This window comes from Lepisma saccharinum, chromosome 8 (genome assembly GCF_977018435.1).
Source record: "Lepisma saccharinum chromosome 8, izLepSacc3.1, whole genome shotgun sequence".
Taxonomy (NCBI): Eukaryota; Metazoa; Arthropoda; class Insecta; order Zygentoma; family Lepismatidae; genus Lepisma; species Lepisma saccharinum.
The window spans coordinates 58,038,854-58,060,867 of NC_139236.1; the positions used below are offsets into that span (position 1 = coordinate 58,038,854).

Sequence of the window (22,014 nt, forward strand, 5' to 3'; positions counted from 1 at the left end):
GCATCGGCGCTTCATTCAGTTATACGTTTACAAACCAATGAATCTTATCACAAACGAAAAAAAGTTCACGTCATGATCAAAATCCTTGTCGCACAACAGTTTTGCAAGTAAGTACTTTCTCCTGTAAAAGTGAAGAAATACGTTTTGGGGAAACGAAAATTTTACCAAAAAATATTATTTAGGCTAAGAGAACTAAACTTAGCTAGCCTAACCTAACAACGTAGGCATTTAGCCTAAAATCATAGATTCTATGCTAAAATTAAAAAGCTTTCTCACGTGACAACACAAGGTTGCTCAAGTGTTGTGCGATAAGTGAGACCCTTCTACAGTAAAACAAAGCTACAGCGCCTAGAATAACGTAGTGTGGAAAACGGCATGGTTTTGCTCTCTCTCGCTGGTTCCACTCGAAAATGAAATCCGCTAGAGGCGCTGGTGTTGACACCGGGGTACAGCGCTCGACTGCTTATAATGGAAGTAAATGGGGTTTTTGCTGCAACGTCTGATTCTTTTCTTTGTAACATTTCTTTGCATCAGAAAATTGTTATGAAATTTGGTACAGTAGTCGCGAAAATATTAAAGAATATTATGAACCGTCTATCATGACCTGTCCTTGAGTTTTTTTATTAACAATACGGAAGAAAACATAGGTATGGATTGTAACACGTAACATGACAATTGCTGCGAGAATTAGTATTGTGTATGCATTATCCTGAAAGGTTCATTAATATTGTCATTGTCACAAATATTATTTTTATGGAAATTCACACAGACAATACTCGTTTATTTTAATTAATTTAATTAATTTGCGGTTTATTTTCATCAAGTACAAGGTAGACATTTTACAGCCAAGTCACGAGTAAAAATGCACAGTCCTTAACACCAAAGTTCTACTTACAAATCGACACGAATGTAAAGCAATTTGTTGATAGAGATGACAAGGTACATCGTAATCGGCTATTTCAACTCCATGGAATATGAAATTAAATTCTTTCGAATATCTGCATTTCGGGAAAATGACTTCATAATATGTACGCCACGAAACATTTTTTCCCCTTCATGACACTATTTCAATTTTATTAGTATACAAAAATAAACTTGTGTACCAGGCGCGGCTCGTGCATAATTTTCCTGGGGGTTCACCACAATTATGTAAAGTGGACTTATCTAAACCTTTTGAGACACTACACGCTTTGGTTCGTGGAGATAGTACTGGAAAAATTATCAAATTTTGGCCGGTAGATTACTGACAAAGTTAATTTGCTTTATGTTCAGATAACAGTGACAGCACCAAGGAGTGCGTGTGTACGGCGCGATCATTTTAATTTAAGATTTTCGTATTGTATTGTATTTAGGGGTATCTCAATTCAGAAAATATTATCGCCTCAATTTTGCCTTTTCCACTCTTGCCAACTCTTTTCTGGTCCCACCATTGTCAAATAGACTATATTATTGGAACTGGATCCTGAACCTACAGTTAAAAATACAAATCTCTGTCTGCTAAAATGAGTATGTATCAATAATCGAACCCAAGACCCCTTTATTACAAGATAATTCATATATAACTATTCGAAAGTATATAGCTAAATCAAAGCAATATGTTAACTTCGCACACAGCAACAACTACACTCCTTCCAATACACAATCCACCTCCCACCACTCAACGTATCACCACACCAAATATATTTCAATCACCAGCCACGTACTTCAAAACAAACTAACAAGTATGGAGGCAATGACACGTCACGTAACAAAGTCAATCGCGTGCGTCCCCTCGAACACCCTCTCCTTACTCGTTCTCGAGTATAACTGATCGCACGAAACCCAAACAACTTTTTGGTCGTCTTCTGACGTAGTGCGAAATGCCTTCATTGTTAGGTTAGGCTTAAATAAATAGTAAATACTACATTTTTGGTCAAGCACGGTAAAGAAACCGAAAATTGCAGTGTATATATTCTAAGACAACTAAACCTAAAAAGCCTAACATGTCAACGAAAGCATTTAGTCTGACGTAAGAAGACCAAAAGGTTGTTTAAGTCTTGTCCGATAAGCGACCCCTCGCCCTCGCGCTATTTTTCACTTTTCGGCTCCTTCCACCTGAAGTGTTTCCATCTTAAGGAAGAAAACTCTGAATGTGTAGGCAAGTTTTATCTTATCTTATCTTATCTTATCTTATCATATTTATCTTATTTGTCCCATCATCTTTACATCTAGCTTTCGTTTGGGGTCACCTCTACATTTATATTACACTCTCTTCATTAATCTAATAAGTCTTGTAAAATATAAGTAATACAAAGAGAATGCCAAATAAATTCAAATTGAAATACACAGAGCAACACTGGAAGAGAGAAGAGCGTGGTTCACTCCAGCTCGCTGGTGATCCTAGGAACTGCGCATGTCCGTTTTGACGAGACGACCTTCCTGAAGTCTCAGACTGCATGTATTTTCGCCATATGTAAGCGTCGAGCTTCTGCTAGCCGTCCAATGCTTTAGCATGGTAAGGGTTGCCTTGCGGAGGTTCAGCGGAGACTTTGCACGAAACGGAACTAGAGGGGAGCTGAGTGGCTCTGGCCCGCGGTTTCTCCTTCTCACTTAGAGAATTTGGCACTCTACGCTTATGAACATCTCAGTTATTGTTTATTTTGTATATTACTGGGGGTTCACTGCACATTTGCGCTATACAGCCAACCGCGCCTGTACACAATCCAACGTTTGACGTCCAGCCTCACATGCGATATGTTGATGCTCGTGTTGCGTTGCACATAAAACGTATTTATGTTACTTTTCTGTGTAAATTAATACCATTTCGTGACTGCAAATCACTCCACAAATATAACTGTTTCCATCAATTCACTTACCGCCTTTCTAGAGAAACAAATCTACACAATATATTCCAAAAACTAACTAAGCCGCATTACTTTCATAACAAAATTAGCCGCTGTGTCGATCGCACTGCCATCTACTTGTCATCGTCTCGGGGAACCAGTTTCTGGGTCGTTTTCCACACTACGTTATTCAAGCGCAGATCAATTGACACAGATTCAATGACGAGACAGGGTTGCCAAACAAAAATATATCACAGACTATAAAATATCAAGTACCAAAATGTGTTTTAAACAAGTCTAAGTAAAACATGTTTAAAACATTTGTAAAAAAGAAATCCGTGTGTTTTAAACGTTTAAACAAAGTGTTTTATACACTTTTGTTTTAAACATGCCAATGCCAACCCTGACTCTGACATTGGATACATCAAGGTATACATCTGCACTTCACCGAGTGTCAAAAAGTGCAGCCAACTAGACGGGGCTTTTTAAGAACAAATTAGACACTTTTTATTGTATTAATAAGGATAGAGTTTCAGTTTTGATAACTGTATGTGTGCAATGCCAGCAAATGCTAGTAAACTTTTTGCCTTGGGTAAGCTCTACAACGTAAATACAAGTGCATACAGAATTCTTTTTTCACAATACGAACAGAAAATATAAGGACACAACACACAATATAACATCTAACAATTGCAGTATTATTTTTAATCATTTGTACATGTACTTGTTGGTAGTTTTGTCGTGCTTTTATGTAAAGCGCAGTTGCCGAACCCGGTACTCCATTGATTGTGAGCACTATATTTTGGCATCCAGCGTGCGGACAGAAGGGCCGTGCCACAGATTGCCGTGCTGCATGATTTTTAAGAAAAAAAAAAGAAATAGGGAGTGCTAAACTTTGGGCGATTACCCACTCGAGAATTACGTTGAATTAATCAACAGATTTCTATGTTTTATGTAATATAAAAGTGGTTTCAGCGTTAGGAAAGCAATTAACGGAGATATTTGATCCCAAACAATGGCCCACGTAAGTTAAAACCTGCAATTTCGAAGTCTTTTCGGTACCAGTTAGATAAGTCGGAGACACATTTAACTCGTTTTTATTTTCAAATAAAAATCGGTAACACTTTACTATACCTGAGACAGATTTCTTCAAATTTACAGGAGAAAATACTTACGCAAATCATTTTCTGTAGCGTTGTTGATGTTCGGGAATGTAATTTTGATTCATTTTTATGCGAATGCATGTGGTTTTGTACGAAAATCTATTTCCGACGCGCTATTGCTGCTGCCGCCATTTGCTTCCTGCATGAGAGCACAATACGCTCTCGTATTGTCCGTATATGCTAAATTGAACGAAAGGAGTGCTAATGGAACCAAACCTAACAGGCCTAACCTAACCTAGCAGGCATACTTCGTCCCCGTGATGGTTCTTGGGGCTATCGTGAATTTTTGGGCTAACGTCAATGGTTTTTCTGGCTCAAGGAACGATCAACAGTAAGCTATCGCCATGTTGTGTGTGGAAATAAACAAGAACAGTTAGTACTCGTAAATGTAAGAAATATACATTACTTTCCTAACAAATTCAATTATTTCACCTAAATAAGTGTTCCGGAATGCAGAATAGTACGTTAGCAATGTAAAAAAGTGCGAAAGAAATGATTCCCAGGTGTCTCAGGTATAGTAAAGTAGTACCTAAAAATCATTTCTACTTACCTCATATGCATAGCAGAACATTTTTCAACCTGGGGATCACTTTTTTTTTCCCATGAAAAACACGTTATTTTTAACATTATAATTCTTTATTTGTCGTTGCTAATTCAGCGGCCAAATCTTGACTCACGTTGTCGTCAGCTGATATGCAGTATTGTCAGCTGATATGCAGTTTTTCCAAACCTATGAACCTATAAATGCCGCACAAGCTATTTGCAAAACGTTTTGAATCGAAAATTGTTCCACAAACCATTCACGGAAGGTTAGGTTAGGTTCAGTTAGGTAAGGAAAATTTAGAAAAATAAATTTCAACAAAAAAAAAATAACCTTTCCCTACACTTAAATGTATTGCATGCTATGAACCTATAAATGCCGCACAAGCTATTCACAAAACGTTTTTATTCGAAAATTGTTCCACAAACCATTCGCGTAAGGTTAGGTTAGGTTCAGTTAGGTTAGGAAAATTTAGAAAAATAAATTTCAACAAAAAAAAATTAACATCTTGTCAAACTACCACGTGGTTGCTACACTGACAGGGGGTTACATAACCGAACGCATGGAACATTTGATTCACGTAGTCGACGGCAATGGTGGCACGAGCTATCGTGCAACGGAGATGCATGAATGAAGAAAAATACCTTACTTACAGGCCAAATAAGTTGCACGATTCGAAAAAACTATTTCTCCGGCTTCAGAAAGTCCACAAGAACGCAATTCCGTAAGTACTTTCTTGTCTTTTCTCCTGTAAATTTGAAGAAATCCGTCTCCGGCTTATCTAATCGTTACCATATTTTCTCCACTTTTGGTTAGTAAAAACAGTTTGTACGTACACTAAAATAGCGAAAGAACACCCCGAAAATAACTATCAATATGAAACCTAACAATCCTAACCTAACTACGTAAAATTATAGCTGCTGTTGTGGAGAGTCGTTTTGGGTGCTGCATTCACTTGCGTGAAGCCTTTGGGCTGTTCTGCTTCACAGTAAAGTAACGTGCTAATGTAGCAGATGTACTTTACTTCACAATAACACATTTCAGAAAGCTAAAATCAACTGAAAACGTTCATAAACATCAAAATCTTCATAAACCATGCAAGATATTTCACTTTCTCTACGGGGTACAGAGGGTCAAGGGTACCCTCAACTTCTTAGTATAGAGCTCCTAACTACAAGTAACATTTATCCTACATGGGCAAGCAACCCATTGCGTTCAATCAATGCACTGAATTGGAGTGAGGGGTCACTGTCTCAGTGCAAGTCATTGGAAAGATAACACAACATTTGCGCACATACTAAATTTTGAGAAATGTAATGAATCATTTGAAAAGTGTTTGATTTAATTATACCACAATTAACTTTATTTTACTTTTACGACATTTCAATAAAATGTACTCAATCCTCCTTTGTAATGTTTTATACATGGAAAAATGTATTGTAAAAGTTGATCATCACAGGTGAAATTATGTGGCTTCCACATACGGAAGTGACTGATATCTAAACTCCTACCACATTTCAAAATTGTAACCTTTGTTCTTTCAAGGTTTTATGTAAATATTGCTGACCCTTTTGATTTTTTCCCCTTTGGTTATATGTACATATTATTTCTGTTAAGATCCCATTTCTAGCATGATTTGACAAAAATATCCAGAAGAAATCCATTAATTATTTTGAGTATTATAAGCTTGGCTAAGCCTTTATTTTACAAGTTTTCTCAAACTGTTGACAATTCTAGAAACTCACAATTATTTAAAAGAATAATTTACAACATTTTCTGATGAGTGGGTTTTTTGATGTTTTTTTTTTCATGCAAGAAGAACAGACCGAAGTGACATGATGCATGCCATAGTGAAAACTGTGTTCCAAGCAACATGCAAGTGACATGTTTAGCTCATTGTCGCACTTCAGGTCAAAAGGTTGAATGTATTACTGAGGGTCTACTTACAAGTGACACATGTCACTTGTTGCTTCGGTCTGAAAGTTTCCTGAGAAAAGTGTCCAGACCAAGTGACAAGCGACACTTGCAGCTTATGTTGTTTTGGTTCGAAAGGATGCATTTACTTCTAAGGTTTGGATTCCAAGTGCCACATGTCGCTTCCGTCTCAAAGCTCAGTTACGTTCATGTAACATGTTACTTCTGCATATGTGTTGTGAACAGTAAAGATTTTTAATTGTCCTGAAACATTGAATATTTTGATATTAACATTTGTTTCATATTTTATGACATCAACTTTTAAATTGAGACACAAATGTGTAAAAGATTGTGGCTAATACGTCCGAACTATTGCAAACGACAAAATCGCCACTTCAAACGGCTGTAGAGTCGTAAATACTTCTTTCCGCGCTCCAATGTTTTTTTATTCAGAAATAGGATCACATAACCTTCATAATGAAAGAAAAAAAAATTCAAAATTCGAGGGTGTAGAATAGGGTACCCGACCCAATTCACCCCTAAATTCATCGAAAAAAGAAAGAGCGGCGAACATAGTTAAAAATACGTCCGAACTATTGCAAACGACAAAATCGCCACTTCAAACGGCTGTAGAGTCGTAAATACTTCTTTCCGCGCTCCAATGTTTTTTTATTCAGAAATAGGATCACATAACCTTCATAATGAAAGAAAAAAAAAATCAAAATTCGAGGGTGTAGAATAGGGTACCCGACCCAAGATTGTTTTAAGTCCATTTCATTGTCAGATGTGCTTATCAGGACTAAATGTTTAGTTTTCCCCTAGCTTGCCCATGCCGTACAAGAAACTTACATACCGGGGGATGGCTCTCAGTCCCAGACTTTTTTTTAATCACTAAACTTCAAGAATCCATTTTATTATTCAATCACTGCATCCTTTGCTGATTATACAGGGTGTCATTTTAATGGCACCCACAGACCACAAAAACATAGAGGACATCGAAACAAACAAACAACAACATTTGATTGCAATTGAGATGTCATTTCCTGCTCTGAAGCGATGTGTGCCAGGGTCGCCAGGAACACACATTCTTGAAACATGACAGCCACAGCTGTGGCTTCTGTGAGCACTAATGGAAGACCGCCTCCTGCAGTTGTGCATCTGAGGCAAAGGGGATTCCACGTAGGGTGCCTTTCAGTGGGCTAAACACATGAAAGTCACACGGGGATAGGTCAAGGCTGTAAGGGGGGGGGGGATGATCTAAGCATTCCCAACCCATTTGTGCAATGATGTCCATAGTGTGTCCAGCAACATGGGGATGTGCATTGTCTTGCAGTAGGATGACACCTCGTGACAAGAAGCTGCGCCTCTTACGCCTGATTGCAGGTCTCACCTCGTTTCGCAAGATGTCTGAGTATAGAGCATAGTTCATTTTCTCACCCTGTCAGAGGAAGATACCGAGAAGTGGACCACGATGATAAAAGGAAAACGAACATCAACTTGGGAACAAAGTCGACTTTGTCTACTTTCCTTGTGACGCGGGAACAAGGGGTGTTTCTACTCCTTGCTGTGGCGTTTACTCTTTGGTGTATACCAGCTGAGCAAGATCTAGTCCATTGCCAAAATGTGCTCCAGGAACCCTCACCCTCTGTCAAGTACCGCAGGAGTGGCGTGAAACTCTTCCCCATCCATGTAGCCTTTTGCTCCTCTGTGAGCATCTTTGGCACCCAGGCTGCACACACCTTCCGGTATTGAAGGTGTTCATGAACAATAGTGTATGCTGTACCATGACTAATGCCAAGTTCGGTTGCAATCTGGTTCAGACTAATCCCTCGACACTCCCGTATGAGGTCATCAACGACAGAAATGGACTCATCCGTAATGGCACATTTAGGGTTCCCACTACATGCTGCATCAGACACTGTTGTGTGTCCTGCTCGAAACCGACCTGCCCACTCATACACTTGTGTTTGGGACATGCACTCACCACCATACACAGCAGTCATACTCTCGTAAATATTACCTGGTGTGTTGCCTTCTGACGTCAAAAACAGTATCACGGATAGCTGAGCCTCCTTTGTAGCATCTGACACTGCGAACGCCATGCCAGTGCTGCCATCTAGTGATGTGGTCTGGAACTTGTCTCGCAGACATGTGGCATACCCCAGCCTGGCCTACATATCCCGTAAGTTTTATCGCTCTGTCACTTTATTTCGCTTTTCACGGCATTAATGCGGTTATTTATAGACCGTACTAAATATATGTGCTCCTTTTGCCTAAAAACAATGCCTGCCATGTGTGTCCAGACAGAAGATCCAATGGGTTCTGCCGGGTCAGAATCAGGGCCAAGGAATTAGACCACCAAGTCAAATCTGTCTTCCTGGAAAGCATTTGTTCAAAACACGATGAACAATGATGATGAACGTTACAAAAGTGATGATCATTGATGAACGCGATAGCCACCGTGGATGTTGGCATGCTGACCCAAAGGTGGGAAAAAATTGACATTCTCCGTGCGAAAATTAACACATATAGAAGTCAGGACATGCTTTTTGAGTTTATCTATCTATCATTGCCACCTCTTTATTTGTATCTTAATTAGTTTCTAATTTATTAATAATTGAAATGTGTCAGGCACTTTGTGTACATCATTTATACTAATTTCTGTTTTGTGTGCATGAATAATTTGTATTGTTTTCATTTAATTTTGCTTTTCTTTTATTTCAGTGCAATATTTTGTTATTCGCATAGTGTCCGTTACTTTTATGCTGTAAATTATTGATAATCAGAAAAGACCAATCATAATGGAGGAAAATAATTTGTCAGAGAAGATTACTGTCAAACAAGAAATATGTTTAAAAAGTGAATTTGAAGAACTAGATGTGGCTTATGAAGAAAACTTTAATGGAACTGCCGTTCCATTATTTGTGGATGTATCTAAAAATGCAGATTATGGTATTAAGCCAGAATCCTGTGTCATCCCTAAAGAGGAGGTTCCAACTGAAGGGAATGGAAGCACTAACAATGTGATGACTTCAAGTGAATTGGGTGTAGTGTTTGTCAGTGTGACTGAAGATAACCTTGACATCAAAGATGAAAGTTTATTGGATTCTGATTTCAAGATTCATGATAAGGAAGGAAGGTAAGCAAAACTTCATACTCTGTAGATATCTGTAAAGTAACATCTAAGAAAGTTTATAGCTATATCAGTGTTGTTGTTTTTTTTTGGGAAAAAAAATTCTGGAAGTCTTGAAGATGGTTTGTTCTTCTGTTCATCAGAAAGAATTAATCAAAACATTGTGGTATGTTCATAAATATCCACCTAGATAAGGCAAACTGTTGTGTACCACCAGAAAAACCTGAGAAGGAAGGTTTTGGTACTATTTAATTTGGTTTCTTATTTTGTTTACCATAAGGACTCATGAGTGACCAACCCCCCTTTGAAATAAGGAAAAAGTATCTAATTCCCCTTTCTGTTCATGTTTATTTGCAACTATTTGTCCCCCCTCCCCCTCGTGTCTTGCTTCTAGCTTTGATCTTTTCTCAGTTTTAGTACATACTCATTACCTGATCTTTTCTTTTTCTGTGTTTCCTCTCCTCTTTTCTGTCATTTTCTTCTTTGTTATTTCTCTTTATTGACCTTCTGGAATTTCTTTCCCTTCTCTGTTTTTCTGCATGTTTTTCATGTAAGTTTCTCTTTTTTTTGTTTTGCTTTTCCACTTTGTGTTTGATTTAAACCTATGCCATACTCAGAACTGTGTTACATGTTGTGGTGATCATACTGTATAATTCTCCTTTCTTAGTTGCAACCATTGACACGAGGGAGCATGCACTGAATCCACATATCCAGTACCAAAATAGGGGTGGAATGTGTAAGGGAAAAGAGATCCCATAAAAATGATATGCTACTGGAACAACAATGAAGATTCACACATAGTAACCTCGCCGGCAATATACATTGAGAGGCAACATTATAAGTTGTAACATTCATCACAATTTACAAACACAACAGAGAAGAGCAATGATAAAAAAAAAAACAACTGAATACCATCAAGTGAAATACTTCTGAGACCTACAGCGTTGTTTTGTCCATATTTTTACCCACTTCTTGTATCACAATCAGATTTATCGTCTTTAAGCCTAGAAGGCTTCGTCAAATTGGCGATGCCTAAATACAAAAATGTATCCCCCGCACTTTCTTACCACATGATGCAGTTGGCACCCTCAGTACCTTCATTGGCCTTGAACTCTGCTGTGAGTGGTACTGTCTGGGTTGAATTGCTGTCCAGTTGACAAATTATTTGATATTATTTTATCTGCATGGTTCGTTCTGATGAAGCATTAGTTTTAATGTAACCAAATTTGCCACATTTATTTTTTTGTTTCAACAAGGAAAAATTAATTTTTATTAGCAAGACAAAACTAAAAAATGCGGTTTTGTTGGCACAGCATCCATCTATCAAACTTCCAATGTGATAATCATGAAAGGAAAGGAGGATGACAAAAATGTAATGCAACCATTGTTCCTTGGAGGGAAATGATTTCTAAGGGGCAAGCGGGGCAAACTTTGATGGCCAAGTGTACCTTCAAGGGGCAATTACCACCCACAATTTCAAATTTTATGCAATTAAAAATACTTTTAGTAAAATTTTCTAGCTCCCTTCGCTCGCAATGCCTGCTTTTGTTAGTCTTATGAAGTTCAGAACCATAGCTAGGGGGTGGTGGACCCTGGACGCTGAACGATGTAAATGAAAATAAGTTGTAGTAAAATTGATTTGTGGTTTTAAGTCCACTTTACGCACAGAAAGGCTAATTGGGACTGGACCTACAGTTTCAAGTGGGATCCGAACCACTGTGCCATGTACCTCCACCGGGTATTGAACCTGGGATTCCTTGATCACAAGGTGACGATGTTACCACTACACCACAAAGATGGAAAACAGAATGTATTGGCATCCCGTGAAATTATTTGTGCCGTATCAAATCAATTTTGATTTCAGCCTGCAAAAAAATTAGATCCAAAAATTTTCTAGATGGCTTCGCTCGCAATTTATCATTGTTCTCTGTAATTCATTGTAAATTGCCAGACGGAGAAATAAGACTTGTCTTAATTGATTTTGTTTTAAATGCCTGAACAATTGTTTTGAGGAAAGGAAGCATGCACATTTGAGAGACAATTTATTTATTTCTTGCTGTTGGTTTATTGTGAGATGGATGAATTGGTTGTGTAATGTATTTAAATAATATATGTTGTATATAATATGTAATAAAGAAACTTTGAATACGTGCACAATTTACTGTCCACGTCGCTCCATGTTGCATATATGTGAATAATAATAATAATGATAATAATGTTGGTCCCTGGTTCGAATCCCGGTTTGGGCATGGATGTTTGTGAGTGTTCATTCATCAATTTCATCATATCATCATTCAACCCCATCTTTGCAAATTTGCCAAAATTGGCACAAAAAGCGAAGTAAAATAAAGCAAATCAATAATAATAATAATATAATAACATTATTGTTATTAGCATTATTATGATTGAAATTATTATTATTATTATTATACTTGCCTCCCACACAAAATTTTGTGGTTGCGCCTCTGTGTATCATTGAATGATGATAAGACTTCAACATCAATTGTTACAAAGCATCTCTTAAAAACCTTTTAAGAAGTGCTGATAACAAAATTGCGCTGAATGTTTTCAATTATCTTACACAGAAGAATCCAGAGTATTGTGTTGATTTGTTAACTTCTGAATGCACAGGTGTCTTGAAAACAAGCATTTATGCATGCCACAATGAAATTCAGCCAAGTTAGAGCACCTTAAATAGTTTGTGTGGAAAACAACCTGAAAAACTGGTTCTTGAGGTGGATGACAACATAGATGGCAGTGTGATCAGTATGGCACCTACTTTTCTTATGAAAGTTATGAAGCTTAGTTAGTTTTTAGAATACATTATGTACAATAGATTTGTTTGTCTTCAAAGGCGGTAAATGAATTTATGGAACCAATTTGCAGTCACGAAATGGCATTAATTTGGAAAGAAAAGTAAAATAAAATAAATAACATGCGTAACACAAGAAACATTGCAATGTGACGTCAAGTGTTTGAGTGTGTACTAGAGTTTATTTTTCTATGGTATTGGAATGTGAATAGTATCATGAGAGATATTTCATACAGAGGTGACAAACCACACGTGTCACTTTGAAGCGAGCAGTCGGTAATCAATGCAGCCTTTTGAACCATAGGGACACAAGCTCAGACTGGACTGTTTTCTCAGGGAGATATTAGACACGGGTATTTCACACCAAAGCGACATGGGTCCTTTGGCCCAAGGCAGCTTTCAGACTAAAGCAACATTTGACGTATGTCACTTGGGAATGAGTCAATCAAGAGCAACATTTCACACAGTAGAGGCATGACAGGTCACACAGACCAGCGTTTGGTTGGTGAAATTGTCAAGCAACAAGTGTTGCATGCTGCTTGTTGCTTCAGTGCAAAATCTCCCTAAAGCAAGACACTCATCACACATGTGTGAACCACAAACCCTGTCAACACGTTGCAAGCTATTGAGGAAATGACCGTTTGAGCGACACACAAGCAACACATGCAGCTTATTGTGTTGCCCCCTGTGGCACGTTGCTTCTGAGTATCCTTCCTTTAAGGAGCTTTCTCACCGAAGTAACAAGCGGCACGAGAATATGACACATGAACATGTGCTGAAGGTGTCAGTCAATTGCTGAAGGGTTTGCTGAACCGTCATGCGCAATGATTGATATTTTACAGTCTGGAAGTGTGTGTCACTAGTCACATTAGTGTGAACATCCCATGTTGCTTGTCCCATTGGTAGAGTTGCAAAAAAGCTGTTTTTTTTTGAAGGGACAGTTTTTCAATAAAAAGCAGGCTTTTTTGGAAATCCCCCCGGTACACATTGCACATTGATTTGAGGCTGGGTGAACCTCGGGGCCGCTTTATGGGGGTAAAAGGCAGGGAAAAATCTGACTTTAGAACACACCCTGGGATTCAAACCCGGGTTTCCCACATGGCAGTCAGACACCCTACCGATTACAATAATAATGTACATAATTTACATAATGTATATTACTTAAATTAGTACTGACAAGCGATTATGGCCTCAAATTTATCATTGGATTTAAAAAAATCATGAGAATTTTTCAAATGTACACGTAAATAATACAAGTCTATAAAACAGTTCTATCCTGGTTGTCAAATATGAGATCTATATTGTGAAATAACACTATATTCATACAAATGATTACAATTCTGTAACAATAGAGCTTTACAATCACCCGAAATGGACATGTTATGAATGGATAATCTTGAATATTTATTTACGAAAATTTCTTCTTGTGTCAAGTTGTAAATCAGGTGTTTCACATCATCACAGACAATAAATCACACCACGGCAACTGTTTGATAGATCTCGTTTAGTCGATTTGTGAAATATAAAATATATGTACACCGAAAAAATAAAGAATCACCCACCCTTACGGTTATGCAACCCAGAATTTTGTATCATCTAGTTTCGCCTGGAAGAGCAGGTCGAGAGAAGTGTAGTGTTTCCAACTCTTGAATCTAGCCACAGGTTCACGTGAGTGTGTGGTGGTCTTGCTTTCCTCTTCATTTGATTTCAATGGAAAACAAGTGTATTTTGAGAATGTTTCTGATGATAATAATAGTGGTGTTATTAACATTGATGCTTGAGTTTTTCATTATTATTTTGCCACTTCCGAACGAATATGTGAAGAAAGTGGTATCAAGGATTTCGTTATTTCTCGGATACTTGACATGCCTCATAAGAGAGTCCCACAGACGAAATTTTAGCATTTTAGACTAATTCTGTTCATCCATTTCAGAAAAAAAGCTCCTTCCGTTAACGTAAATTCGGCTTGTAATCAAGCAATCCTGGATACAATTCCAACTAGTGAACCACCACTCTGGACTATAAGTTTTGTTTCCATTAGGGTATGTCTGTATAAATTGAACTCAACATTTTTCTTAAAAATTTACATGTGCTCGGAAGAGTCCTTGAAAGGCAATGGTAAAAATGGCCTGAAAGTTGTAATAATTTTTTACATCACTTGCGCTAATGCGGACCCCCGAACTCTAGATTGCTGTAGTTATAATTTTCGATCTCTTTTTCTCGTTGGTCCTGCCACCTTGGACGATTAAGTCCAAAGAGAAGATTCTAACCCCCATAACAACCCCTCTCCCCCTTCAGTGTGACTAGGTCCGTCACGCATTTTCCTTTCCACTGAATCCTTCATGCACCCATTACGGAATTTTGTTACGTGTTTATTTCATTTTGCAGTAATGATTTCGGCATTTTTTTTTCTTTTTTTTTGCGCGACATCTGTTTACACCGAAGTTTGTCTTAAGTCTAAATGCATAAGGACATACAGTTTAGAGTGGGATTCGAATGCAAACATGAGCTCCTGTCCCGAATCGAACCAGGGCTCCTTTGATTGCATTTTCTTTCCACGTTTATTCAATATCAGTTGCTTCCTTCAGCCTAGTTATGAGGCTCGTAGTTTTTTTTAAAGTTTTTTTTATTTGCATTGTTCGAGCTTAATTTTGTTTGCTGTTATTCCTTTCTCTCTTAACACTTAGAGTGCTGACCTCTAAGTCGCTTTCCGTCCCAGGAATGCTGACCAATTTCCCTACTTTTTAAAAACTCATATCTAAAAAACTAAAAATGTAAAATATATGTATCATACACTGTTGAAAAGTTTGATTCTTCCTCTTTATTTTGATATATGACATGTTACATTATAACCACATGGCTACCTTGGACGTTTCATCATAAATGATATAAAATGTACTAAAAATAAAAAGTTAACAAGATATATGACATGCAGTGGCGGCGATTGGGTCCCAAAACTAGGGGGCAAAGACAGTATATTTCCCTTTGTAGATAAGATTTAGCGTAGTGCGGGAGCAAAAGTGGTGAAAAATGGGGGTGCTATAAGAAGCTGAGCACCATCGTGTTGAAAACATCGCTAAATCATGTGAGAAAGCAGGAAATGGGGAAGTTAGGAAACAAAGAGTAAGAAATTGTTATTGATTCTATGGGATGTTCACAACGTTGATAAAAAATTTATTTCCTAACTTACGCTGTACTGCAATTTGAACTTAGAATCTTCAAATTTTCGTACATGCAAAACTTAAAAATGGCAATATTACAGCAAAAGATCACAGTCGCCAGGCTGAAATTTTTAGTTGCCATGGTGACCAGGGTTTTATTATATTCAATAAACAACTGCACCTCCATAAACAAAAAAAAAATAGATATATTATGGATTTTGTGAGTTAGTGAATTATAAAATATATGACACACAGTCATGCAATATTTTTTTATTATTTTTATCAATGATAGTAATTGTTATATTATTATAATGAATAAATATCTGCACATATATATAATCAACGAAGGGAGCAGTAATTCAGTAATGAAATGGTTTCTTGAATTTTAGTAATAAAAACAAAGTGTGAACCTGCAGGTATGTAAGTTGGACTCCAGTTTTTTTCCAAAAAAGCCAGATTTTTTCCCACCACTTCCAACTCTACCCATTGGTCTGAAAGTTTCCTTACACTCATGTCGATGGCACTAAAGGAGTTTTGTGGGTTTCCCTTTGTTGTTTCATGCAATCATCAGTTACCAATGTCGTCGAAGTGGAAGAAAAGCGACAGTAAATATCAAAAAATAAATGCTTCAGTGTGTGTGTTTCTTTAAAAAATGTTTATAATAATAATAATAATGAACCTTTTTGTGTGATTCATACACAAAATACAAAGTTACCAAGAGCATTCCACGCATATATTTTCTCCCTATTAATAAAAGTCACTATAACAGGACGTGGTTGACTTTCTAGAATGTCATTTAATTTCTCCACATTCACTGTACCAAATATCATAGCATTTTTCACATTCAGGAAATGCTTCATGTAAAAGAATCAGATGTTCCAATGAAAACTCCATTTTCTTCCATTGTAAGCAGACAAATTTCTCGTAGAAGTGCCGACACCAGTGCCTCTAGCGGATGTCATAATGCAGAGGAGCCGCTAGAGAGCTCAGAACCGCGCAGTTTTCCACACATCCTATTCGAGGTGCTGTAGCCAAGTGGTTACTCTAAAGAATAAACATCCGAACCAAAATCTGGATGTCACATTTGAACACATTTTGGACTTGCTGCCATCAGAAGGAAAGTGCATGCATTTTTCCTGGATATGAGTTTGCCTATGCTGGATAAATTATTGCATGAATGATTTGGTTTATTTTACTTCAGATTTCTGCCACTTTTGGCTAATTTTATGTTCTGTACCTTTTTTCATTATCTCTAATACAAATTGCTGAAATTTATGCCCAAAAATGATATTCAATTTTGAAGAAAAATTCAAAGTTCAGGATTGTTTTTTAGTGGGTGAGGAATGTTAATATCAGTGCTACAATATTTTTAGAGGAATTATGTACAAGGTGAGTCAGAAATATGGCTACATGCTAGAATTCAATGTATTGTGTTGCAGTACAAAGTAGACGCAAATGGTGAATGACATATTACACTTAAAATTTCAATTTACGATTTCAGCTTATGTCATTAATAGATGCACATATTTTTGGTAAATAAAAAAGCAAAATTTGGTTACAAAGACAGAGTCAATTTCGGGTTCAAGAGTGGTAAATAAAATAAAATGTTGTTATAACAGTGAAAAATCAGATCAAGAGCGGTATGTAAAAGTGAGATTTTGGTTTGAAAATTGCGAATATAATTCTAAATTTGATTTAAAAACTGCACTAATTACACAAAATAAACATATCCCTTCTTATAGTACATTTATGTAGTTAACAGAGTATTAAGTTTATTCCTGTATAAGGGGTCCATTTTTGCTTCTCAAATGTTTACAGCAAAATTACTGAATTTTCCATGAATTGCATAGCTTGCAGGATACTTCAGACTTCAAAAAGTGTCGCGGCATATAAATCAGAGGGCTTCCCAGATTAATCCAAAATATAATTTGTTCAGACAGTTTTTAAAATGCCCTTTGAAGAGAATAACATGATTTGATTTCCTACCCTAGTACCAATAAATCATAGTTTTGGAGGCAGAAGTGTCCCAAAGATTATTGTATTGTATGTATTGTACAGAAACAGAAAATTGCAATGACGAGAAAAGCATTTTAGATGAGAACATAAAGAACTCGTAGTTCTACAGCCCTGAAAGGGCCTTGGCCTATCTCCCGACTGCCAGTCTCCCTCCAACAATCCTACCTAGAGGTGTGGAGATCTTCAAGAGGTAATGGGGTGACGTGGGTTAAGCACGTCGAACCCTCATCCGTTGTAGGAGAATTCCCAGGCCAGGTTACGTTATTCACTTATAGCTCCCCAATTTCCTCACGCTGGTGGGTTGTCACCGGTCCTATGCACAGGCTGAGCACCCAGAAACTGAACTCAGGTGGACTCGAACCCATGCCGTCTCTAATTTGGAGTCCAAAGCACATTGCCTTAGACCACACAACCACGGACAAGGACAAAGAAGAACACAAGTTGGTTTTTAATTGGCTATAGGTAAACAATGGTAAATCAAATAAATATGGAACATAATGAAATACGCATTTGCACAATTTATGTTCTTTCCCAAAGACATTTTGTGACCATATCGATGAAGAATTGCATAATTATTAAAGTAACTTTATGTCTTTCCTGCATTTTGCCCATAATTTTCCAGATTTATTCAAGTATGTTGCAGCATATTACAAGAAATTATATATTAAGCTTAGTGTATTATGAAGTAATTTGCTTTACTATCCCAAATTTATTCCCTACTGTGTGCTTTTGTTTTTCTTCCCTATCTGCTTTCCAGAGCTTCCTGACCTGCCTTCAGCTGGGATCACGAATCCCATCTTTATTATAGTGACAAATTGCGACCCTCATTTACTCTGGTGGAAAAATTTACATTATGCTTATGGGAGTATTTTTTATTCATTCTGTTGGGAACATAAAACATCTGATGCCCTAAAAAAATATATCACTGGAATAAGGACACTTTGAAGTAGTGACTTGTCATCGGAAAAGTTGAAAACTCCACTTGATTAGCCGTAACTTGAAGTTTAAGTTGTTGTTTTTTTTCCCTCTATAAGGCATACATGGGATTCTGAAAATTCTTATTCATCATATTTTTGAAACATCGTGGCTAACTTAATAATCAACTTGGGAAAATGCTCCACTCGCAACATGTGGAGAGATTCCAAAATCGTCCCTTTTTTTAATAGCAATGCCCATTCGGACAATAGTGAAACAAATGCATAACTGGTGCAAAATTTCCACTCTTCATCTTAAGTCTGCAGGCTTTAGGCTGAGCTATGGGATGCCCTCTGGTTCGAGGATCTGGGGGGGGGGGGGGGCATAACTTTTCTGATGAAAATTCAGCCAGTGTATGTAACACCCACCATTGTGAGGAAATTGGGAGTTACGGATGAGAAACAAAACATGTGCATGGAAACCTACAGCAACGAGTTGGGGTTTGTTGTGCTGACCACATATCACCCCGTAACTGATTGGATGGTCACCTAACTCTGCTGAGGCATGTGGGAGTGAAGCCAGCATTTTGCAGGTAGGCCTTGGCCCTGTTGTGCCACAGGTTATTATCATCAGCAAAAAATACTAAGGTTCCGGAAAAACGTAATACCAGACATCTCACTTTCAACATATCTTTGCAATTGTGTAAACAAGCATATATCATAAGAAAATACAAACTACATGCAAAGTCAAGAGAAATAATAACTTAGATGCCCCCTTTTATCTACCCCAATGAAACTTTTAGGTATTCACTATACTTCCATAATTATTATAAATGTTGATGCTACACAGCTTGAGAAATAAAATGACAATCCTACACCTTGTGGTATTTCCAAGTTGTGAGAGAGAGAAAGGGTTTCTCTTTTCAATTGTATGCATTGTTTGTCTTAATTCCTAATGAAATTTTTGTTATAAGATCAAAAATTACTACGAACACAAAATTGTTTTTCTTCTGAAAAACAATTTTTCTCACATAACAGACAGAGAGAGAGAGAGAGGGAGGGGGGCTTAAAATGAGAGGGAGAGAATGAAATTTTCACATTTGGCACCTTGAAGCTTTCCACTAAAATGTTCAGATAAACCTGCCTTACACACATTTTCATTCCTACCAGCTACTAACAGACCTACTATGTGATTTGTACGATGCAATTAATAAATACAATAATGTAACTTTGTTGGAAAGTCAATGTTGATTTTTTTTACAGGTACCTCTCATGGAGTACTTTTTATGCTGTAAATATCAAATTATTATTAGGTCCCCCACAAGAGATATTTCAGTTCACATTTTTCAAAAAATAGAAAACTAGCCTTTTCAAAGAGCTGTAACTCTAAGAGGAAACTACTAACAGAACTCAAATATTTTCTGCTAGATCTTTGGATGTATATGTTTCCTCTGGGAAAATATTGCTCTGATATTATATTCCTTTCCTACTAATAGAATGCTGAACTTTCATTTTTCTTTAAAATTGTTTACAAGTTTTGGCGAGATGGTGGGAAGAGGTACAAAAGGACATACAATGTAGCTTCAAATGTAATGAAAACAATGTTTTTTACTACAGCTTTCTTATTTGACTGACCATAATTATCTCAACTGCCTGCAAAGGTAAACAAAATGTCACAAGTCGTGAAACAAAAAAGTCACCATTTTCAAACGAATTAAGTTTTTGAAAAATAATGCTTGTTTTGAACTATCCTTGCATAGGAGTTACAACAACAAAATTATAATGTTTTTAAAAGAATGTCCGAGCAACCAATTCTTGTTTTCTTGGACCATTTGGTTTAAATTGACCCATTAGATTATGTGCTCAGTGATATCTAGAGGGGGACTGTACTTAGGTTATATCATGTGATGAACTTTTTATAAGGTTTGGACTAACATAACATATGTTCTCGTACAGTGAACAAGGCAGGACATTACCAGACATGGATAAACATTATGCTGAGGAGGGTGCTCTGAATAAACACCTTCCAAATTGTGCTGATATTCGTCCTTTTATATGCAACTATTGCAGGAAATCATTCTCAGAGAAATCAAACCTGAACCGACATACTAAGCTTCATGAAGATGTTCGTCCATTCATGTGCAAGTATTGTGAAAAATCATTCACAGATAAATCAAACCTGAACCGACATACTAAGCTTCATGAAGATGTTCGTCCTTTCATATGCAAGTATTGCGGAAGATCATTCGCAGAGAAAAGAAGGCTGGATCAACATACTAGGTTTCATGAAGGCATTTTTCCATTTATCTGCAAGTATTGCAGAAAAACATTCACATGCAAATCGAACCTGAACCGACATATTAAGGTTCATGAAGCTCTTAAACCATTCATATGCAACTATTGCAGAAAGTCATTCATAGAGAAAAGAAGATTGGACCGACATATTAAAATTCATGAAGGTGTTCGTCCATTCATATGTAACTATTGCAAAAAATCATTCACAGAGAGAGGAAACCTGATCCAACATATTAAATGTCATGAAGGCGTTCGTCCATTCTTGTGCACTTATTGTTCAAGGTCATTCGCAGAGAAAGGAAGACTGAACCAACATATTAAGATTCATGAAGGTGTTTGTCCATTCATATGCAACTTTTGCAGAAAATCATTCACAGAGAAAGCAAACCTAAACCGACATATTAAACTTCATAAAGGAATTGCCCATTCATGTGCTACTGTTGTTGAAAATCATTCACAGTGAAGGGGGAATTGATCTAACAATTTTCAACATGTGCTTTAATGCATATTACTGTTGTATACAACTGATTCTGTGCATCAGATCTGAACTATGTTATCACTATACATGAAATGTGCTTAATGTATATTTTCTATTGTTAATCTTTTGTCACATTTGCTCATGTTCACTCTTAGTCTGTATTGTCATCCAGAATAAATTAACTTGTACAATCCATTTCAATATGTAAGTTATGTATTCCTGTTCTATTGACCTATTTGTGAATTACACACTTCACGTGGTTGAATCACGTTCCGTACATCATTGTCAATGGACTATTGGACATCATGGAAAGCGATTATAATGGTCAGCGTTGGACTAGTTGGTTTCTATGGAGAGAGGGTGGAACCACATCAGAGATTTACAGACGATTGGCAACAGTGTGTGTGGTGAACATGCACCTTTACGGTAAACCGTTTACATTTGGGTGGAAGGCTGGAAAACAGAACGCACGTCAACAGAAAAAGAGAGAAGTTCTGTAAGGAAAGTGACTGTGACAACACCAAGAGACATTACACGGGTTGACCAAGTCATTCTTAAGAACAGGTGCATCACATTTTCTGAAATGGAGGTAACCATGGGCCTGTCCAGAAACACCCTGCAGCGAATCATGCACAATCACCTTAATATGGGGAACGTGTTCACCAGATGGGTTCAGAAAAAACGACCAGGAAAATGGGCAAAAGGAGTGCTCCTGCAACATGACAATGCACGCTCCCACACCAGTCGGGAATCAACCACGACCGT

General features: G+C 37.2%; 1 protein-coding gene across 5 annotated transcripts in view; it reads left to right on the forward strand.

The window, feature by feature from the left end:
• Window positions 1-3,095: 3,095 nt before the first annotated feature.
• LOC145991029 (uncharacterized) overlaps window positions 3,096-22,014 on the forward strand; it is a 30,173-nt gene continuing 11,254 nt past the window's right edge. Inside the window, exons 1-3 of one of the 5 annotated variants that reach the window (XM_083126711.1) lie at window positions 3,260-3,414; window positions 9,165-9,579; window positions 10,241-11,606. In XM_083126711.1, coding sequence (XP_082982837.1) covers window positions 9,242-9,579; window positions 10,241-10,253 — 351 coding nt within the window. In that variant the 5' untranslated portion in view covers window positions 3,260-3,414; window positions 9,165-9,241 and the 3' untranslated portion in view covers window positions 10,254-11,606. The other 4 variants (XM_083126709.1, XM_083126707.1, XM_083126710.1 and 1 more) reach the window with 4 other exon arrangements.